The sequence below is a fragment of the Staurois parvus genome, unplaced genomic scaffold (genome assembly GCF_062004578.1).
Source record: "Staurois parvus isolate SC_StPar_1 unplaced genomic scaffold, SC_StPar_1.0 ptg000636l, whole genome shotgun sequence".
Taxonomy (NCBI): Eukaryota; Metazoa; Chordata; class Amphibia; order Anura; family Ranidae; genus Staurois; species Staurois parvus.
Genome location: NW_028318432.1, coordinates 9,451,587 through 9,473,052, shown reverse-complemented (window position 1 = coordinate 9,473,052; position 21,466 = coordinate 9,451,587). Strand labels below are relative to the sequence as shown.

The window sequence follows — 21,466 nt, the reverse complement described above, 5'->3', positions numbered from 1 at the left end:
GAGTAATGAAAAAAAAAAAGGTTTTTACCAACTTCAGTCTGAAAGAGAAGATTGACTACACAATGAAAAGCATTCCTGCCCCTGGCTACCATAATTAGGCTAAAACTTGGATTTACATTTGAGGGAGTCACTAACACTTAACCTTATTCTTCTCTCCTCTATCAAAGTGACAGCATGGGGGAACCTAGGACACTCTTAATGAAGGACTGAAAAGCTGACATGGAATTCACAAACCAGCATGGCTGTTTGTACAGTATATAAATGAAGAAACGTAGAGGGAACTGCAGGAGGAGACTTTCATTTAAGGTAAGTTGCAGAGCAATTTAAGCTTGTTAGGGGAGGGTTAATGGGTGGTCTCTAAGAAATGTGAAGCTAATGAAATCTGAGGAATGTTGCACATAACATTCTCCAGCCTGTAGCTCTGTAGAGGTCACACTTGCTTGGATAGACCGAGCACTCTGCACAGATGATAAGTCATTAATTGGAGGTAACAGCATAGAAGACTAGACCCTGCAAGCCTTCCCAAGGTATTCCTGCCATAAAAAGGTCTCTTTACAGATCTATTCTAGCTTAAAGAAAATACTTGAATCCAAGAACACTAAAACAGACACAATTGCAAACACATGTTCGAAAAGCTTTTATGTAGAGACATTAAAGGTTTGTTTGCATGGAAGAATGCATTTTATGTGTCACAGAATACACAGAGATGTGAACTTGCTCACAGCTGTATTCTCAGCACAGCTGTTTAGAGAAGTTGCAAGTATATCATAATGCATTAGATTTCAGAGTAATTATGTTAAACTGGTTGTTGGGTAACAGTTAAGGTTCTTAATTTTTTTATTTTTTGATTTGCAGGTAACAATGGTGAGTTGGTCCTCCGTGAGATTGAGTTGTCTGCTCTTCCTACTTGTTTGTTATGAAGTCCCTGCGGAGAGATGCACAGGAGGTCTATCCTGTACCAGCAGCTCCACAGACAATGACCAACAAAAGCCATGTGTGGGCACCAGATGCCCAGTCAAAGCCAGCAGAGCTTCTCGCTCATACCAACACACAGCTAGCAGTGATGGCTTTTTACAACCTGGGAGAGCTAGTCAACTGCCCTCAGCATCCTCAAGAGCTGATGTTTCAGGTACCACAGACACTTGGGGAGGAGCTCCACACCTGAGCAACAATGCCACCAGGGACTGCAAAGGAATTGAATGTAAACTGCCCCTGCGGATTCGCCTGAAGTCTCGAGGCAGAGTTTTGTGCACCGGGGAGGGATGCCCACCTGCAGAAGGGCAGCAGGGTGCTGCTGTGCGTTTGTCGGACAGAGCGGCACACTTTATTGGTGAAGTACCGGAATTTCAATATGCCAATGCAGAACTTGGAGGAGCTCCACTGGGAGTTCAGCTCACCTGTGATATCAAGCCAGGTAAGTGCCCAATGTACTGACCAGATACATTGTTTCAGGAATAAAACCAGAAATAGAAATTGCACCCTACCAGGGGTGGACTGACAACTCATGGGGCCCCCGGGCAATAGGGGATCATGGGGCCCCGTGTCCTTGCCAAAACTCAAAAAAGCCTATGAAAAAGGTACCAGGGGCATCTCATGGGGCCCCCTACTGACCCCGGGCCCTCGGGCAGTGCCCGAGTTTCTAAATGGTCAGTCCGCCCCTGCACCCTACAAATAAGTTAAAAAGCTCAATTACTTTAAAAATAGAACACAACTTTAGGTACTTTATTGTGCATGAACATTTTCTACTACGTCTGCCGTGCACTGTTGCTTAGTATTGTCATATTTTAGTCTGAGCCTCCAATAATAATAATAGGAGATCTGTATGGAAATAGTATTGAAAGATGGCAAAAAGAAAAACTGTGCTTTGACTGAATATGTACAACATTGGTGCATGTCCTTGTCAGCATTGATGTTGTTAAAGTTTTTCAATACTAATAAAAACGCATTTGGAAAAAAAAAAAGAAGAAAGTTTTAGGCTAAGCGAGAATTTAACAGCAACTTATTGTAAGTAAGTCAATAGTTTATAAATCACACATTTCCCATTAGCAATTTTTGGCTCTTTGTTTTTTTTTTACTATCCCTATTTATAGAGTGACAACATATTGCACAGTATAGTACAATAATAAAAGGGGCCAATTAAGAGACTTCAGAGACATTCAAATACAAAGTCATGACACAGAAGAGGAAGAGAACCTGTCTAGGATCTTTGACTTTCTTTCCATTATTATCAATAACAAAATTAGAATTAAAAACAGTATGGCTGAAGTGTGCCTGAAGACAGCTGAAAAAGCAAAGTTGACAATTCACAATACTTTATATACAGGATTTTATTATGAGGTCAAAACCAGGAGATTTCCAGAGATAAACGTTGAAAGTGACAAATCTTCAACAACTTGACTGCCCCCGGACAGCCTGGATGGGTGGCAAGTGCACTGGATTGTGCTGCTGACCTGCTGGAACATGTAGCACTAATTATTATCTGTCAGTGACAGATTAAAAGAGCTGTAGTAATTAAGACGTGAGCTTACTTTGTCCAACAGTCACCATTAACCACATCAATTAATATTAAACCTGCCAGAGGTGCAGATAAAAGGGGCCAACGAACAAAAGTAAAACGCTGATTTATGTAAAAAGGACAAGAGTTTATCAGAAGTGAAGACATTTAAAATATAGGTGGTGTAGTGAGGTATGATATTTAAAGGTACTTGAAAGAAGCCTGTAAAGAAGCAAGGAGGCTGGAATTGCTATTCTTTTAATATGAAAATGTTGGTTGCCTGGCTGTCATACTGATCCAATGACTTCAGTACTTCCTAGTTGTTAAGCCATAGAAATTGTACTTATCAGTACATTATTATTATTATTATTATACAGTATTTATATAGCGGTAAAAGGTTTGCTCAGCGCTGTACATTATAGTGGGGGAGAGAACATGAGACAATACAGTAACAAAACAAAACACAAGGGGGTCAAGGGCCCTGCTCTTTCGAGCTTACAATCTAGGAGATGAAATGTTAGCTGCCTGGCTGTCATGCTGATCCAATGACTTCAGTACTTCCTAGTCATTAAGCCATAGAAATTGTATCGATCAGTACATGAAATGTTAGTTATTATTATTATATTATACAGGATTTATATAGCGCCAACAGTTTGCTCAGCGCTTAGTTGCCTGGCTGTCATGCTGATCCAATGGCTTCAGTACTTCCTAGTCATTAAGCTATAGAAATTGTACCGATCAGTACATGAAATGTTAGCTGCCTGGCTGTCATGCTGATCCAATGACTTTGGTACTTCCTAGTTGTTAAGCCATAGAAATTGTACCGATCAGTACATGAAATGTTAGTTGCCTGGCTGTCATGCTGATCCAATGGCTTCAGTACTTCCTAGTCAATAAGCCATAAAAACTGTACAGATCAGTACATGAAATGTTAGTTACCTGGCTGCCATGTTGATCCAATGGCTTCAGTACTTCATAGTAATTAAGTCATAGAAATTGTACCGATCAGTACATGAAATGTTAGTTATTATTATTATATTATACAGGATTTATATAGCGCCAACAGTTTGCTCAGCGCTTAGTTGCCTGGCTGTCATGCTGATCCAATGGCTTCAGTACTTCCTAGTCATTAAGCCATATAAATTGTACCGATCAGTACATGAAATGTTAGCTGCCTGGCTGTCATGCTGATCCAATGACTTCAGTACTTCATAGTTGTTAAGCCATAGAAATTGTATCGATCAGTACATGAAATGTTAGTTGCCTGGCTGTCATGCTGATCCAATGGCTTCAGTACTTCCTAGTAATTAAGTCATAGAAATTTTACCGATCCGTACATGAAATGTTAGTTACCTGGCTGTCATGCTGATCCAATGGCTTCAGTCCTTCCTAGTAATTAATCCATAGAAATTGTACCGATGAGTTCTGATTTCCCTTTGACTTGTTTGCTACATGTTTGTTCTCGGCCAATGATTGAAAGCTATTGAAGTGAGAGGCAGCCAGGCAGCTAGCATTTCACAAGGTCAGAAATAGCACCCTTCATATTGTCATAGTACAGGTTTCCATTAAAGTGATCACCAAAAACCTGTCTATTCAAGAAGAGCATCTATACTCTTCAGGAGGTCCATGCCTGATGTGTTGAATACCTGCTCTTCCTGCCATACACTGTGGTTCATCTCACCAGGTCATTTGTCCTGTAGTTATGTACAATGTAACCGCCTTAAAGTGGAACTGCACTGTATCTGAGGACCACAAACCAAAAGCGCTATTTCATTCATTTTTTAATATTCAAAGCAAACTCCCCCATCCATCCATCCATCCATCCATGTCTCCATGCTTTATTTTACTGAGAAATAACTTAGAAAAACACTCTGCTAGCATTTCTGGTCATGGCCATCTTGAGTAAGGGCATATGATTCATATAGCAGTTATTATTATTATTATTATACAGTATTTATAAAGTGCCAACAGTTCGCTCAGCGCTGTACATTGTAAAGGGAGACAGAACATGCGACAGTACAATAACAATACAATGCGATACACGAGGGGTTCGAGACCCTGCTCTTTCGAGCTTACAATCTAGGAGAGTTATAGGCAGTCCTTGTGTTACAAACAAGATAGATTTTGTGAGTTTGTTCTTAAAGTGGAACTGCATTGCATCTGAGCACCACATTAAAAAGGCTATTTAATTCATTGTTAGTATTCAAAGGAAACTTATCCATCCATCCATGTCTCCGTGCTTTTTATTTTACTAAGAAATCATTTTGAAAAACATCTCCTGGCATTTCTCGCAGTTGCCATCTTGAGTAAGGGCAGATGATTCATTAGTGTGTTTACTTCTTGGAATCCATCTGCCCTTAGCTCATGCTCATACCCCTCCTAAAGACTGCTGGGGTATATGACATCATTTGCCCAGGCATGGAAACCAGGAAGTAACTGAAGAAATGTAAAATAAAGTTTAAAACAAGTAATATGATATACTTTCCTATGCATTTACTAATGCTAGCAGCATAAAGATTAGTCCATGCTTATTGAGAGAGTGAAGTTTCACTTTAAAGCGGAGTTCCACCTGAAAAAAAAAAAAAAAGTCATCAGCTACAAAACTGTAGCTGCTGACTCCTAAAATACAGCCACTACCTGTCCCTCTGTCCAGCGGTGTCCTCACCACTGCTGGTTTCACCAGTCGTCTTCTCTCCCTGGTGCTGGAATCTTCACGGCCGGGTGCCCACTGCGCATGCATGAGAAGCGTTGCGCTTTGTGAATGGCCCCGTAGTCTTCTGGGACCTGTCACATGTCCTAGAAGACTATGGGGAGGGAGGAGGAGAGGACAACTTCCGCTTCCGATCGCCTAGGCGATCGCAGTGGAAGTGGTAGCGGGTACCTGTCAAATTCGGGTACTTTCTCCCCAAGGGTGCCAATCCTTAACTGGGAGCGGGGGATACAGCATTAAAGCGGTACTTCCCCTTTTGAAGTTGAATTTGCATGTAAGTTGAAACAGGTACATAAAATAGTTTTTTTTAAGTTTGTTGGATAGCATAGGGAATGGTTAACATCCCTGTAACATTTGTTTTGTTGTCTGTGCCCCTGTCCAGAAGATTTCACCTCACTTTCTGTCCTTGTGATAAGTGGGTTTTGAAAATTTTGGGTTGTTGTGGCAACAAAGATTGGTGATAAAGCTTCAGTGGAGACATCTTTTTCTCATGATAACTCTTACAGCAGTGAATTTCTCTTCCTACAGCTAGATTTCCACTCACAGGAGGGTGTGCTTAACTGAGAAAACCCATCCTCCCCTCCTGAAGACTCCTGGGATGTATGACATCATTTACCTAGGCATGGAAACCAGGAAGTAACTAAAGAAATGTAAAAAACAGTTTAAAACAAGTAATTACGATATACTTTCCTATCAATTTACAAATGCTAACAGCATAAGGATTAAAATAGTCAATGTTTATTGAAAGAATGAATTTCTATTTTAAGTGTAGTGGCCAGGGAGCAGCAAAGCAAAGGTGTTTGAAGGTGTGGGCTGCCGAAAAGGTGTGTAGAGATGTTCTAGTTTTAGAAGGTGTACTTAGCTTATAAGTGACCTAGTCATGACAGGGGGAGTTTAAGCCAGAAGATCAAAATTTGTCCAGTTCAGCAGGAACCAGATGAATTTTGATCCATCTATGGGCAGGCTGGTTGTACTGAAGTCCATCAATCGATCAACATCAGTATTATTATTATTATTATAATACAGGATTTATATAGCGCCAACAGTTTGCTCAGCACTTTACAATATAAAGGGAGACAATCATTGCTGTAATGATACAGTTCATTACAAGAGGGTTAGGAGGGCGCTACTCCTTGGAGTTTACAATCTAAGGGAGAGGGGCTGGTGGTGCAAAAGATAATAATTGTGGGGGATTAACTGATAGGAGGAATAGAAGATTTCGTTATTAGCTGAAGGCGGGATAGGCTTCCCTGAAGAGAGAGGTTTTCAGAGATCGCCTAAAAGTGGGCAGAATAGGAGATAGTTGGATAGATTGGGGTAGAGAGTTCCAGAGGATGGGGGAGGCTCTGGAGAAGTCCTGGAGATGAGCATGGGAGGAGGAGACAAGAGAGCTAGAGAGCAGGAGGTCGTGGGAGGAGCAGAGAGGACGGTTTGGGTGATATTTGGAGACAATATTGGTGATATAATTGGGGGGCAGAATTATAAATGGCTTTATATGTTATTGTTAATGTTTTGAATGTTATTCGTTGGGCAATGGGAAGCCAGTAGAGGGATTGGCAGAAAGGGGTGGGAGATATGGAACGGTTAGTAAGGTGGATGAGTCTGGCAGCAGCATTCATGATAGACTGAAGAGGGGATAGCCTGTGATTCGGTAGGCCAATGAGGAGGGAGTTACAATAGTCAAGGCGAGAGATAACAAGGGAGTGAATAAGTTGCTTAGTGGTTTCAGAGGTTAAGAACGGCCGTATCTTGGAGATGTTGCAGAGGTGAAGTCTACAAGATTTGGACAGCGATTGGATTTGGGGATGAAAGGACAGATGTGAGTCTAGGATTACACCTAGTACCCTGGCATGAGGAGAGGGACTGATGGTTGTATTATTGATCCGGCCTGTCAGTTTTTTCATAGGATTACTCTCGCTGACTATAGCCGGCAGCAGTAATCATTGTATTCTGACAGAGGTGAAACCTCCAACTGTCAGAATACAAGAGCGCAGTGGGAGGGATTATCCCATCATCACTGACTGTGATGATGGGGGAATTGAGCGATTTTCTGTCCTTCAACCTGTGGTTGAAGGACAGAAAATTGCATAATCAATGGCCAGCCTTAGTCTGCTGGACATCATATTGTGCAAGCATGAAGGTCCAGACTCACTGCAGGTACTTTACCCTCCATGCTGCTATCTTACTTGCCACTTTGCCCAGGTCCAGTGTCGTTCCTCTTCGACCCTTGGGCAGCTTTCAGAAGTTCCTTTAGACCCCCAAAGCAAGCAATAATTTTTCTGAAAATTGGAATTTGCATGAACTTAGGCAGCCCATAGATGAGTCTTTTTTTATTTAACTAGCAGGTTGACAAAAGAACTGACCCAATTCCCCCATGCAAACATTTGTCCAGTCCCTGCTGAACCAGCTGAATATTAACCTATGTATGGCTGGCTTTTGTCATGCCCTTCCCGTTTGTGATAATGCTTAGACCTGGTTAAAGATTGCAAACTGCACTGTATTGTGTGAAGAGAAGAGGCCTGCCTACTCTCTTTGGAAGTTGGGGGCTGGGGTGGCTACAGCAGTTTTTAGAAGAATTTCACAAAAGCAAATGTAAATGTTCGTAGCATTTTAGCATTAGGAATAATTTTATTCACATTTACTCATCATTCAGTCTCTCTTTTTGTCCAGGTGACAGAAATAGATAGTGAGGGAGAATCCAAGATGATACAGTCATCACCAGAACAAGAACTGAGGGGAAATCTTTCAGTGAGGACTTCTGTTCTGGTGACAACTGCCTAAAACGACAATTCCCTCACTTTGTAGAGATTGTCTTTCCCTTTCTGTTCTCTGGGACAAGACATGAAGGGATATCTCAAATGAACAAAAATAGCATAAAATTAGCTGACGGGTTATAACCCTTCATTACGCTATACAAAATATTAAGAAAAGGTTTTTGGTTCTACGTACAATTTAAGATCTAAAATTCTACTAATCATGTTCAATTGTATGGTGTTTCTTCATCCCATGGTTTAATAGGTTTCAGACTCTAGGTTTGCTTACTCCCCAGACAGGTTATGAAAACTCTTAACATATCATAGCCATAATGGCTAGTCTAAATTAATTCATTCAGGTCACAGAGAAGGTTTGTGTTATCTTCAGTTACAAAGCTATCAGTCAATCATGTAGCTATTGAAGCTGATTTCATAAAAGGAAACTGGATGACAGCTCCCGAGGGAGGAAAAGATTAGACCTTTCAGCCCTTCTAATATATTCAGAAACATATGGGACATTATGCAGGGATAGTTTAGCGGGATTCCTTGCTCCAGCAGAAGGGACAAGTGGGGAATTGTTCAGCAAGCTCTCCAAAAAAAGTCAATTTTTAAAAGTGATTTGAAGGATTTACACACTTGATGCACGACAAAAGTTTAAATAAATTTATGGAGGCATTTTACTTCATAATGATTTCTTTAGGTGTGGTACGTACTTTGTCCCCAACAGAAAAATGTACCCCATCGTACCCCCATCATTAAAAAGGAGCCTCACCCACATACAAACCTTCCTAATTACACAGGACCCCCCTCCTCCATCGTTACACAGGACCCCTCCCTATACTACCCCCACCACTACACAGGACCCCCTCCCCCATAATTCTCCCATCATTACACATGACCCCCTCCCCCCATACTACCCCCATTATTACGTAGGATCCCCCTCCATCATTACACAGAACCCCCTTACCCATACTACTCTCATCATTACACAGTTCTCCCTTCCCCATACTATCCCCATCATTACACAGGACCCCTCCCCCATACTACCCTCATGTTGCACAGTTCTCACTTCCCCATACTATCTCCATCATTATACAGGACCCCTCCCCCATACTACCCCCATCACTACACAGGACCCCCTCCCCCGTAATACTCCCATCATTACACATGACTCCCTCCCCCATACTACGCCCATTATTACACAGGATCCCCCTCCTTCATCTTTACACAAGACCCCTTCCACTTACTACCCCCTCATTACACAAAACCTCCTCCCCCATACTCCCCCTATCATTACACAGGTCCCCCCTCCCCCATACTACCCCCATCATTACACAGGACTCCTCCCTCATACTACACCCATCACTACACAGGACCCCCTCTCCAATGCTACTCCGATCATTACACATGACCCCCTCCTCCATACTACCCCCATTATTACACAGGACCCCCCTCCTTCATCATTACACGGGACCCTCTCCCCCATACTACCCTTATCATTTAACATGACCCTTCCCCCATACTACCCCCATCATTACACAGGACCCCTCCCCCATACTACCCCCATCATTACACAGGACCTCTCCCCCATAATATCCCCATCATTACAGAGGACCCCCTCTCCCCATACTACCCCCATCATTACACAGGACCCCTCCCCCATACTATCCCCATCATTACACAGAACCTCCTCTCCCTATACTACCCCCATCATTACACAGGACCACCTCCCCTCCCTCCACAAACCCCTGCATTTCGTCCTGCCCAGCGGTCTCACCTTGATAGCGTCCAGAGAATGTCAGGCGATCACCAGGTACATCCCGACGAACCCTCTGGTGAAAAGTTCTTCCGCGGGCCGATGGTCTGCGGTTTGTTGGACATGGTGAAGGAGAGCGATCAGTGTGACTGTGCTCAGGACTGAAAGGCACTCTCCCTGGACAAGGTTTACATTACTGAGCTGGCCAATCACTACACAGTGCAGACACTGTTTGCAGACATAACACCCAACCAATCACCAGCACCCCCAACATTCAATTCTGCCCTCATGTCCTGAGAGATAGCCAAATCCACTTATCAACTATTTATGGGCAATGAGGGCCCAAGGGGCAGCTCAGCTACATTGGGCCCCACAACAATGACTGGACCCGGGGAAGCTGCCCCTTTTGCCCGGTGTTAAAGACGGGGCTGATCCTGCTGATTAGAGACTACTTCTCTGTTATTTGCCTCTTTCTCTCTGGACACTTCCATGAGACATGATTTTCACAAGGTTCTGTCCTGCAGTGTGCTATCAGGGCAGGCCCAACAGTGTCCTTCATGGGGCAGGGCATCTACAGTGGGGATCGAAATTTTGGGCACCCCAGCTAAAAATTTGTATTAATGTGCATAAAGGAGCCAAGGAAAGATGGAAAAATCTCCAAAAGGCATCAAATTACAGATTAGACATTCTTATAATATGTCAACAAAAGTTAGATTTTATTTCCATCATTTACACTTTCAAAATAACAGAAAACAAAAAAATGGCGTCTGCAAAAGTTTGGGCACCCTGCAGAATTTATAGCATGCACTGCCCCCTTTGCCAAGCTGAGACCTGTCAGTGTCATGGATTGTTCTCAATCATCGTCTGGGAAGACCAGGTGATGTCAATCTCAAAAGTTTTAAATGCCCAGACTCATCTGACCTTGCCCCAACAATCAGCACCATGGGTTCTTCTAATTAGTTGTCTAGAAAACTGAAACTGAAAAGAGTTGACGCTCACAAAGCTGGAGAAGGCTATAAGAAGATAGCAAAGCGTTTTCAGATGTCAATATCCTCTGTTCGGAATGTAATTAAGAAATGGCAGTCATCAGGAACAGTGGAAGTTAAAGCAAGATCTGGAAGACCAAGAAACATATCAGACAGAACAGCTCGCAGGATTGTGAGAAAAACAATTCAAAACCCACGTTTGACTGCACGATCCCTCCAGAAAGATCTGGCAGACACTGGAGTTGTGGTACACTATTCCACTATAAAGAGATACTTGTACAAATATGGTCTTCATGGAAGAGTCATCAGAAGAAAACCTCTTCTACGTCCTCACCACAAAAAGCATCGTTTGAACTTTGCAAATGAACATATAGACAAGCCTGATGCATTTTGGAAACAAGTTCTGTGGACCGATGAGGTTAAAATTGAACTTTTTGGCCGGAATGAGCAAAGGTATGTTTGGAGAAGAAGGGGCACAGAATTTAATGAAAAGAACCTCTGTCCAACTGTTAAGCATGGGGTTGGATCAATCATGCTTTGGGGTTGTGTTGCAGCCAGTGGCACAGGGAACATCTCACGAGTAGAAGGAAAAATGGATTCAATAAAATTTCAGCAAGTTTTGGATGGTAACTTGATGCCATCTGTGAAAAAGCAGAAGTTAAAGAGAGGATGGCTTCTACAAATGGATAATAATCCTAAACACACCTCGAAATCCACGGGGGATTACATCAAGAGTTGTAAACTGAAGATTTTGCCATGGCCTTCACAATCTCCTGACCTCAACATAATTGAAAATCTATGGATAGACCTTAAAAGAGCAGTGCGTGACAGACAGCCCAGAAATCTCAAAGAACTGGAAGACTTTTGTAAGGAAGAATGGGCAAAGATACCTCAAACAAGAATTGAAAGACTCTTGGCTGGCTACAAAAAGCGTTTACAAGCTGTGATACTTGCCAAAGGGGGCGGTACAAGATATTAACTCTGCAGGGGGCCCAAACTTTTGCAGACGCCATTTTTTTGTTTTCTGTTATTTTGAAAATGTAAATGATGGAAATAAAATCTAACTTTTGTTGACATATTATAAGAATGTCTAATCTGTAATTTGATGCCTTTTGGAGATTTTTCTATCTTTCCTTGGCTTCTTTATGCACATTAATACAAATTTTTAGCTGGGGTGCCCAAACTTTCGATCCCCACTGTTTGTGAAGACACAGAGGAGTCCACATGGCACCTAGATGGTGAGTAAAACATAGTGTGCACACCTGTGCATGTAGGATCCACTGGGTCGTGAAGGCTACTGTGCATGCACCATAAGGTACAGATGGCATCTGGAATGCATATTGTGTGTCCAAGTGCCTGTAGAAGATAATTTAAGGATCTGCACTTAGCAGAGCCAGCAGCCACAGAGAGGGACAAGAGCATGCAGCGATAACCCTGAGATGAACAGAAGAGAACAAAATTACATAGGAGGAAATTTTCCCTGATGTTCTAACACAGCAGGTACCACATCTTCATGGGCAAACAAGCAAGCATTTAGCCAGCATAACATTCATTGGACCCACAGCAATTCCCAGGGAAGAGGTTTGGATAAGGATAATGTCACTCATCTGATGAACTCCTCAGGTTTTCCACGGTAGGCAAGGTGTCTTGTCTTGGAGTTACAGGAGAATATAAAAGGAAATCCCCTGCTAGGGAGAAACTCATATTTATAGATGAACATCTTGTAGCATTGAGCAGGGGGACAAACTCAACCTGTGTGTGACGCCATGGAAATGTCAGAAAAAAAGGTTTGGCTATATATACACTAGTTATACCTGCTCTGACCCGTTGAGGAAATTTCAATTCAATTCTTGTGCTTTGGACACAACAGGAAGTGAGTGTAAATCTCTCAATCCTGAGTGAATTCTCCACTTAGACAGTTGTCACTTAAGTAAATGTCCACATAGGAACTCTGTTTCTGTTTTTGTAATAATTTGGGATTCCCTTCATTTTTAGCCCTGGTCAGAATGGTTACCAGGAAAAATTGAGTGAATCTCATTAGAGGGGAGACAGGCAGTAATAAAAACCTAACAGGTGTGTTAATGCAATGTCCAAAACAAAAAAAAATGTTGGCTGCAGTTTCACTTTACAATTTTTGAATGCTGCCCAAAAAACAAATCTTCGCATTTTAAAAGAGAAGTATTGCCAAAGCTTTTTTGGCAATACCTCTCTTTTAGGTCACAAGAGTACCCTTACTTATGCTCTCCTGTGACCCAGACCCAGGCAACAGCCTGCTAAAGCCCGCTGATGTCTGATGTCACAGAACTAGTCCAGGCTTTGGAAGGATTCTGACAATAATGTTGGGATCTACCCAGATGCCTGATTGGCAGCTGGCTCAGCCTCTCAGCACACGGATGAGATCCTGAGGCAGTTGCCTCTGTCCCTTCTCCTCCTTGGCACTTCAGTGGGCGCTGGAGGGGCATAGCAAAGAGCACTGACAGTCACCAGTCTGTTCTCAGAGTGGACCAAGAACTGAGCTATCAGTGGTCATGTGATGGCTCAGTTCTCAGGCTTAGAGCCATCAGGGGACAGCTGCAGCATCACACTGATGCTGCAGCATAGAGGTGAGTTTTTTTTTTTGTAATATCCCAAATTTCTCCTTTAAAGTGTTACTAAACCCAGAACCCTGCATTCACTATATCTGGTCTCCCACAGTACACACAACATGGAAATGCAAATATTTTATTAAATATAAACTGCTAAATACCTTTTTTATTTCAGCAGTGTATAGCAGTCTTGTGATTTTTATCAGTGTCCATCTGAGCACTGGTTAAAGGATAAGTTCACCTTTCATAACATGTTATAAGCGGACAGGCTGCAGCACTCCCTGATCCCTGCTGTGACTGCTAGCGGGGGATCTTCTCCCCTGCTAGCTGTCATTCATTCATCATGTTCTGTGAATGAATGAACTACAAGTCCTGACAGCCTTTGTGGCTGTTGGCTTGTAGTTCTCAATGAACTAACACGAACTAACACGGTACCGTGGAGTGCCATGGTAGTTCCATGAGTCTTCCTGTCAGTATATCTGCTTGCTTGTACATCCTGTACGGGCAAGCAGATATACTGACCGGTCTGCAGGAGACCTGATCTGTTGATCGTTGTTGCAATGCTTTGGAGGTTCCAGAAACAAAAAATGCAAAAAAAATGTGTATTTATTACTTTTCGTAAAAAAGCTGAACTTATCCATTAAAGCTTATAGGAGAAGTTTTCATTCTCCTCTGACTGTCCTATGAGGCTGCATGACCCCTGACCCTCTGACTTTAATATCACTTTAATTTCTGCATACAAGAAGTCTTCTTCACAGTAGGAGCTGTGAAATAGACTTCCTCAGGAACTTTTTCCAGCCATATCAGTATATTGTTGCTAGGTACTAATGCAGCGTGCAAATTATCATTGCTTCTCTCCTTACCCTCTCAAATTTGAAAAAAAGGAATCAAAACACTTGTAGCAGTATGTAGAATAAATTATTGAAATATCTTGTTTGCACAGTTAATTTTCTGCAGCCTTTGATTTCATTACAGGAGATAAGGGTTTTCAGTGAAGGATTTCTGTGTTTATTTTGCCCGATTCCCCTCTTGCAGCTACTTCTTAATGAGATTGCATTAATGTCTCCTTCTCTGCATCCTCTGTACAGCATTAAGTTTTATGTGTCCGGGGCATCAGGCAACTGGAAGTAAAATCTGCTGAAAGGCAGAATTATTTTTAGAGTATCAGGTTGCTTTTCCTGGGGCATTTTCCATGTGATGTAATGAGTGATAGTTTAATTATTCACAGTTAAACGGACTGCTATTACACTTGATAGGTGTGTTCGTCTGTGTGTGTGTATAAATATATATATATATATGTGTGTGTATATATAGCATGTACACTGTATACAATATATATGTTTGTGTGTGTAAATAGACTGAAAAAAAAAAACACAGCCCTGTTAAGTTAAACCAATAAAAAAGAATTAAAGTAGAAGAAAAGGCTAATAATAATTCATCCTAAAATGCTGTCTCCTCTGTCCTACTACCTATTCTGCATAGCCTTTGTAAATACCATTTCTTAATCCAGTCTGGTCCAGTTACGTGATCCAACAGCTCTAGCTCTCCTGTGTCAGAGAATGGCAGCTGCAGGGGAGAGTAGGGATCGCTGACAACAGATGGGCAATAGAAGTCTATGGCTGATGTCACGGCTCCAGGAATTCACACCCATTGTCGTGTGCCCCCTTACATATGGGAGCTGGAGCTGCTAGATTATGTGATCAGACCAGACAGGATATTAAAAAAAGTATTTACACTGCTTCATTTTACACAGGCTATGCGGGATAGGTAGGAGAACGAAAAGGGGTGCAGCATTTTTAAGAGGAATTATATACACAGGTCTCTAGACCTCCAGTTATAAAGCATGGCTCAATTTGCTAAAACAGGGAAAAAAATGTCCTGATCTCCTAATACAGTTGGATTTTTGCCTTAACAAACATCAGAGCTGAGGAGGAGTCTAGAAGATGCTTCCATCAGCTCTGCAGGGATTGTTACAGGCAGCTGGATGGGAGAGATGTCATAGAGGGGACAATCATGGCATCTGGGACCCTAGGCACTCCTCACAAGATGTGGGGCAGTTGCAATGGGTGCCTGCACTAGTGCATTCCAGCCAGGCTAATTAGTGGAGCCAAGTGCTGAAATTTGTTGATTCACCTTGGGTTTGCAGGATTTAGTTCAAAATTTGGAATGGTCCTGCCACATTCGAGACAATTGGGAAGTATGCATATATCAGGCTATATAAGCCCCCATATACCAGGCTCTATGATCCCCATATACCAGACTGTATATATATATATATATATATCTGCATACATCCCCCATATACTAGATTGTATGTCCCCCGATAAACCGGACTGTATGCCCCCTATATACAAAGCTGAATGCCCCCGCATTTACTAGACTGTATGCCCCCATATACCGGGCTATATGCCCCACCCATAAACCAGGATGTATGCCTCCCATTTACAAGGCTCTATGCTCCCCATACACCAATACACCAGGCTGTATACACCCCTTATGCAACGTTGTATGCCCCTCCCCACCAAAATACTAGACTGTATGTCCCACATATACCAGGTTGTATGCTATACGGAGGGCATAGAGCCTGGTATATGGGGGGCATATAACCTGTTATATAGGGGAGACACACAGCCTGGTATATGGGGAGCATAGAGCCTGATATATGGGGGGGGAAAGAGCCTGGTATATGGGGGCATAAAGCTTCGTATATGACCAGGGTCTATGACTCACATATATCAGGCTGTATGCCCCTTATATACCAGGCCAGGGGCGGACTGACCATTTGGAAACTTGGGCACTGCCCGAGGGCCCGGGGTCAGTAGGGGGCCCCTGGTACCTTTTTCATAGGCTTTTTTGAGTTTGGGCAAGGACACAGGGGCCCCATGATCCCCTATTGCCCGGGGGCCCGGGGGCCCCATGAGTTGTCAGTCCGCCCCTGTACCAGGCTGTATGTCCCCGTATACCAGACAGCATGCATCCTTTTTGTAAAATTGGTGGTCTCTCACCTGGTCTCAGGGCTGGGTAAGGGGTCCAGTGGTCAGATGCATCTGCTGGTGGCTCTCAGTGCAGTGCAGAACCTGGGAGGTGAGCAAGGCTGGCACACACGCGGGAAGAGTCCAAGGATCCCGAGAATTGTAGCATGAGTGAGGTGAACCACATCCCTTGCCAATTACATGCCAAGGGCCTGAATAGCGGGGAGGAGAAAGAGATGCAGGGAAGGTGCCTGCTCTAGTGCCCTTGCCAGGTTAATTCTTGGAGCCAAGGATTTAACTCAAATCTCAGGACGCCCCCACTGAATCCAGGACAATTGGGAGGTATGGGGTCCTCCTTCCTCTCCTCACACCAACGACTATCCCCTGAGCCCCCCACCCCTCCAATCAGGTAAGTGTAATACATAAATAAACCCTTTAACATCCTTTCCCAACTCTGCCTCTTTCACATGTATCAGTCATGTTGGTCCTCTATTTAGTTTCACTCAGTTCAAGGCCTAATATTTTTGGAAGTGAGGAGAAATCTCTTCAATGGGATACAGACAGCCGTTAGAACCCTCCCCTACTCTATCCAGAATGAAAAAGAAAAAAGTGTTGGCTTTAGTTCTACTTTAATTGTGTCTAAACAACACATTAAAAAAATCTGTCTTGATTTCTTCCTGAAGAATAACAGCACTCTTTCCATGCCTACAGCCTCATAGCTGTATATCTGCAGTATGAGATCATCTAAAGCAGGAGTATTGAATTATAATTCAAGGAAGTCCAGTCAGTAAAATTTCCTTTCAGTAGAGGTCCAAATCTCATGTTTGTGCTATGACTGAGATCTTAGTATATGCAGCTATTTTTTTTCTATAAAAAAAATAAGCAAAGTACAAATTCCATTCCATTTCAATAATATCTATTATCAATTTTCATTGTGCCTCTTTACTTTGGGTGTCCCCCATCAGAGTGCCCCCTTACATCAGGTGTCTCCATCAGAGTGCCCCCCTTACATCAGTTGTCTTTATCAGAGTTCCCCCTCACGTTAGATGCCCCTATCAGAGTGCCCCCTTACATCAAGTATCACCATTAGAGTGCTTACTTACATCAGGTGTCCCCATTACAGTTTCCTGTTTTAGTGACAGGCAGTCTTAACAACCAATCACTGCATCGGAGAGGTAGAACCTGTGCTTGGGTCTGGTTGGCAGTCCAGACAGACCTGTCATTTGGTCCAGGTCTGGATGGAGGTCTACTATTTAGTGATGCCTAATCTGAAGCATTGCTACTTTTGACAGTCTCAACAGAGATGGAGTGAAATTTGTTGATGTCACAAATGTGCTGATCATTGTTTTCTTTGCTGGAGAGAAAGCTATACCTGAGGAACTGCAGTGCAAGGATCGGCCAGATTGGACTTTTCAGGCTGCTTGCTTCTATTTTCTTGCGAGAGAGATGACACCAAAGATTTATGTGGGGTGTTGGGAGCTCCATAGAAACAACCATACTGGCTCACCCAGTGGATTATTGTGTGTTTGTACCACAAACTTTTGGACTGTTTAGCTGACATGCTTTTCAGGATCATTAGTGTCTGTAGGTGGCTTTGTTTAGAAGTGAATAAATGAAAAAAAAAAATGGCTTATGTTACTACTAATGTTGCAGAATCTTAACTCTCAGTGATGGTGCAGATTTATTTTTTCTGGTAGCAAATTAATCTGAGGGCATTTGCAGTTTGGGGTATTATAGAAACATTCCAAAGCAGCTCAGTCTGATCCGCCACTGATATAATTGCCGCCACGTCTGTTCTGTGTCTTCAAAACATATGTTCATATTAGCCTCAAGGCTCACGTGCGCACACAGATGTTTTCCATCTATATAATTTTCAATTAGATGGTCACTTAATGCAGGGATTACATTCTAGGAAGCAAATACTGAGCTGTGTTCACGTCACAGTATAAATGAGCTTTTTAAGACCCTTAAAACATGTACTGTCATCTAAAATAAATCCCCCATTTATGGCTGTAGATGTCTATAACAGAAGCTAACATGACTGGCTAAATCCTACCCCTTCCAAATGATATGTATGTTATGATCTCTACATGTCATGTCATTATCCCATACTAGTAGTACACATATGCAATTCTTGTGTTTCCCCAGTGTTGGTGGGTGGACATAGACATAATAAATGCATAAGACTTTGTATAGGCAGACATGGTAATTGCTACTGCTTGTACATAAAAGACAAAATGACAGCAGATTATCAATAAAAAAAAGATACACCATGTGGCAAAACAATTGTAAACACCTGCCTTGACTTTTTATACTGCAGAAATCCAGTTTAGTCACCTACCTGCTCCAGGTCTGTGATTGGACAGTGAAGGAGTAGCAGCACACAGATGAGTCATCCCTCTGTTCATTGTCCCCTTTCCTTCTGTCAGCGTTTTTCTTGTCAGAATACCCAATTTTCTCATGAAAGTTATTTCCACTTTTGTAAGTCAAATTTGAAAAAAAAAAAACACTATATATCTGTTATGTGTTCCTATTCACACAGCATACCTAAAAAAAAATTAAAAGCTATATATGTCATGGTTGACTGCAAGCATTTCTCATCTAGTTCAGCATGATCTGTCCCAGTAGTTGGCCTGGGGACTGGCTGAGTCCAGTTCTCATTAACATACAATAGAGAAGTCCAGCTCCTAAACCTTTAACCCTTTGTTAAGACATTGTTCAAATCTAATACAACTGAGGAGATATCTGCCACTGGAAATGGTTAGTTATGCTAAGCACTGCTTCACAGTCTCCCTCATAACAAAGAGAACTAAGTAGAGGTGCTGGAATAGCCAGAAAAGGTAAGTTGCAATTTTTTTAAAATTATTTATTTATTTTTTAGTTTTACTATGTAAATGGCGGCAACAAATATAAAGGTAGGTATCATGACAATATGGCTGAAAACGTGCAAATACCCTTTAAGTTGGCCATGCAGGCTGAAAGAAAAAAGAACTTAACAGGTTCTTCCATCCATGCTATACATCCACCTTGCTGGGCTATTGTATTCTGACAGCTGTTAGCAACAGCTGCTACTGATTGGATTCAGCTGCTAGTCGGCCAACAAAAGCTTTCCTGAAATTCAATCAGGTCAGCTTTAATGCTGCTCTTTCCTTGCTGTACAGGGGGTTACAAGAGTCTGACACCAAGTCACAATTAGATACATAGAAATATTAATATTAAGATTTATAATATCCACCTAGAGTTAAGGTTTAGGTCCACAAGAGTGGAGCCATGCAAATAACACAATTTGTGCATGTCACAGGAGAGAATGAAGTCCCATCAGAAGATGCTTTGATTCTCCAACTTCAGCTAGCCAAAGGACAAGAGAAGTTTGTGGAGGCCCTAAAGAGTCAGCAGAAGACGATAACTGAATTGCAACAGAAGCTGTCAGAACAGCAGAGCTTACTAGTGATCCAGCAGCGGGAAATCCTTGAGCAACAGAGGAGGATGTATGAGCAAATGGACATGATCAAAGTCCAGTACAGTATCCTTTTTGACACGGTGAAGCAGATGTCCTTCCAGAGCTTGCAGGAGGACATTCAGCAGTACTTTGAAGCTCATCTCCAAGGTTTGCAGAACCAGGTCCGCAACCACCTCCAGAAAACCTACTCTGTGCATAAAATGGATGTGGATGCCAATATTATCGACTTCGGTGCTGGTGCACCTCTGCCTGACTGTAGCCCCTGTGATGGTGATGAGTTTTGCAGCTTCCAAAAGTCACCTCCACAATGTGAAAAATGTACTCTGTGTCCTGCTGGATTTTTCCAAATGTCTGACTGCACGGAAAATGTTGACCGAATTTGTCAGGCGAGTAAAAATCTTTAGTTGTACTGACTTCAAAGTTGGTTTTGTTTACAATTTAAGGAGGCTCTTCACCCAAAAATGTTTTTTTTGCTCATATTACCTTGGGTGTGGTCAGTTGCCAATGATAACATTAGTTTTCTCTGCAATTAGAAAAATTAAAATACATAAAAAATAATTAATCCCCAACATGTACAGACCAGACAGACATGCAGTTAGGATGCACATATGTATTTGAATGCCCATTACACAATACATATTAAGTATAGCCACCCCCACCCCTCCAAGATAGAATAACATTGGGGAGATCTTTAGTTGAATGTTAAGTCTATAGGTACACTGACGTTCTCCGAACGGTCTTCTGGTCCTCTGGGGAGCTTACAGGTCGGAGGAACTGTACACAGTGAAAGGAGGGGTAACAATAATTTGAGCTGAGATTAGAGGTTTGTGCAGAAGGGGAGATGGGGGCTATTTGTGATGGGAAGAGTAATGGGGATGATGGGGGGGGGGGGGTGATTTGTGCTATGAGAAGGAATGGGGGGATATGTGCTAGGAGTAGGCAGGAGGCTTTGGGGGAAGATTTGGGTATTTGAGCGGGACCTGTGCTAAAAAAGGGGGGGGGGGACTGCTGCCATCACATCTACGATGGTGCACACAGCACCAGTTTCAGGGCTTTTGGATGTCTACATGCCAGGTAAATAACATGCATAAAATACAGTAATGGATAAGGAAACCTTTGCTTAATGTTTCCTTAAAATGATACTAAACACACATTGTTAAATTGTCCCTTCCCTTTCTGTATATAGCACTGTGATTATTTTAATTAAAAAAAAAATGTAATATCCCACAACCAAAGTGTTTAGCTGATTAGTGGGCATGGAGGAGGAGGAGGGAGGGAGTAAGTTGTCATTTATCACTGTGTATACGCCCACGTGTGTGATTCTATAGTCACGTGGGCTGCTCAGATGTGATATGATCAGCATAGAAACTCACTGAGAACTGAGCATGTGCAGAGCTGCCAACACTGCTCTGCAAATTCCTTGATGCACTGGGGACATAGACAGAAGGGGGAGATAGAGAACAGCAGGGTCAACCAGGTTTTTTTGCAGAATACAGAAAATGAATCTCATACTGACTAAGTGAGCGTAAACAGCATGTAATACAGCATTTATTGATAGTTTTTTATGATGTGGATTTAGTGACACCTTAACCTTTTGTCCCCATCCCCCTAAGCATATATACCATAGTCTCCCCACCAAATCTATATACTTACCTAGTTTTCACCACTAAAATCTGTGGCATTGTTGATATTCCTCTGGTGGCTTCTTGACCCGATGTTCCCCTTCATGCAGTTTGGCCTTAGTAGATGC

General features: G+C 42.4%; 1 protein-coding gene across 1 annotated transcript in view; it reads left to right on the top strand.

Moving 5' to 3' along the window:
• Positions 1–412: 412 nt before the first annotated feature.
• The window catches only part of LOC149449136 (uncharacterized), a 35,346-nt gene continuing 14,292 nt past the window's right edge, over positions 413–21,466 (top strand). Inside the window, exons 1-3 of the mRNA XM_089693785.1 lie at positions 413–527; positions 856–1,414; positions 19,558–20,102. Coding sequence (XP_089549911.1) covers positions 862–1,414; positions 19,558–20,102 — 1,098 coding nt within the window. The 5' untranslated portion in view covers positions 413–527; positions 856–861. The remainder of the gene's footprint in view (positions 528–855; positions 1,415–19,557; positions 20,103–21,466) is intronic.